General features: G+C 30.7%; 1 protein-coding gene across 1 annotated transcript; it reads left to right on the top strand.

Annotated features, from left to right (window-relative positions):
* Positions 1–375: 375 nt before the first annotated feature.
* On the top strand, positions 376–936 carry LOTGIDRAFT_135258 (hypothetical protein; the record flags this gene model as incomplete). The annotated part of the gene is made up of 1 exon (XM_009068905.1): positions 376–936. A coding segment is annotated over one exon (561 nt), but the record flags the coding sequence as incomplete, so codon positions are not given.

The following is a 936-nucleotide window of genomic DNA, read 5'->3' as shown; positions in this document are numbered from 1 at the left end:
TGACCCTGGAGTCAAGGAGACTGAAAAAAGGTATGCAAAGATATTTATAGCAAAATTTCTTTCAATCATTGTGTCACTTGTCCATATTTGACATGTCAATATTTCACCTTGTCAATATTTCACATTGTTGATATTTCACCTTGTCAATATTTCACATTATCACTTAAGCCTACCTAGTACTCAATATTTCATCATGCCAATTAACCTTAATTGCCAATCTCCAATATTTATTTTTGTCAATATTTCACCTAGTCAATATTTCACCATGTCAATATTTCACATTATCAATATTTCACATTGTCACTTAAGCCTACCTAGTACTCAATATTTCATCATGCCAATTAACCTTAATTGCCAATCTCCAATATTTATTTTTGTCAATATTTCACCATGTCAATATTTCACCATGTCAATATTTCACTATGTCAGTATTTTGCCCAGTCATTATTTCACCATGTCAATATTTTACCCTGCCAATATTTCACCATGACAATATTTCACCATGTCAATATTTTTCCCTGTCAATATTTCACTATGTCAATATTTCACTACGTCAATATTTCAACTTGTCAATATTTCACCATGACAATATTTCACCATGTCAATATTTCACCATGTCAATATTTTTCCCTGTCAATATTTCAACTTGTCAATATTTCACCATGTCAATATTTCACCATGTCAATATTTCACCATGTCAATATTTCACCATGTCAATATTTTTCCCTGTCAATATTTCAACTTGTCAATATTTCACCATGTCAATATTTCACCATGTCAATATTTCACCATGTCAATATTTCGCCATGTCAATATTTTTCCCTGTCAATATTTCACCATGTCAATATTTCAACTTGTCAATATTTCACCATGTCAATATTTTTCCCTGTCAATATTTCAACTTGTCAATATTTCACGCTGTCAATATTTCAGTGA

Source organism: Lottia gigantea (assembly GCF_000327385.1).
Source record: "Lottia gigantea unplaced genomic scaffold LOTGIsca_96, whole genome shotgun sequence".
Classification (NCBI taxonomy): Eukaryota; Metazoa; Mollusca; class Gastropoda; family Lottiidae; genus Lottia; species Lottia gigantea.
Note: the sequence above shows the minus strand (reverse complement) of the source record. Positions and strands in the feature narration are given on the sequence as shown.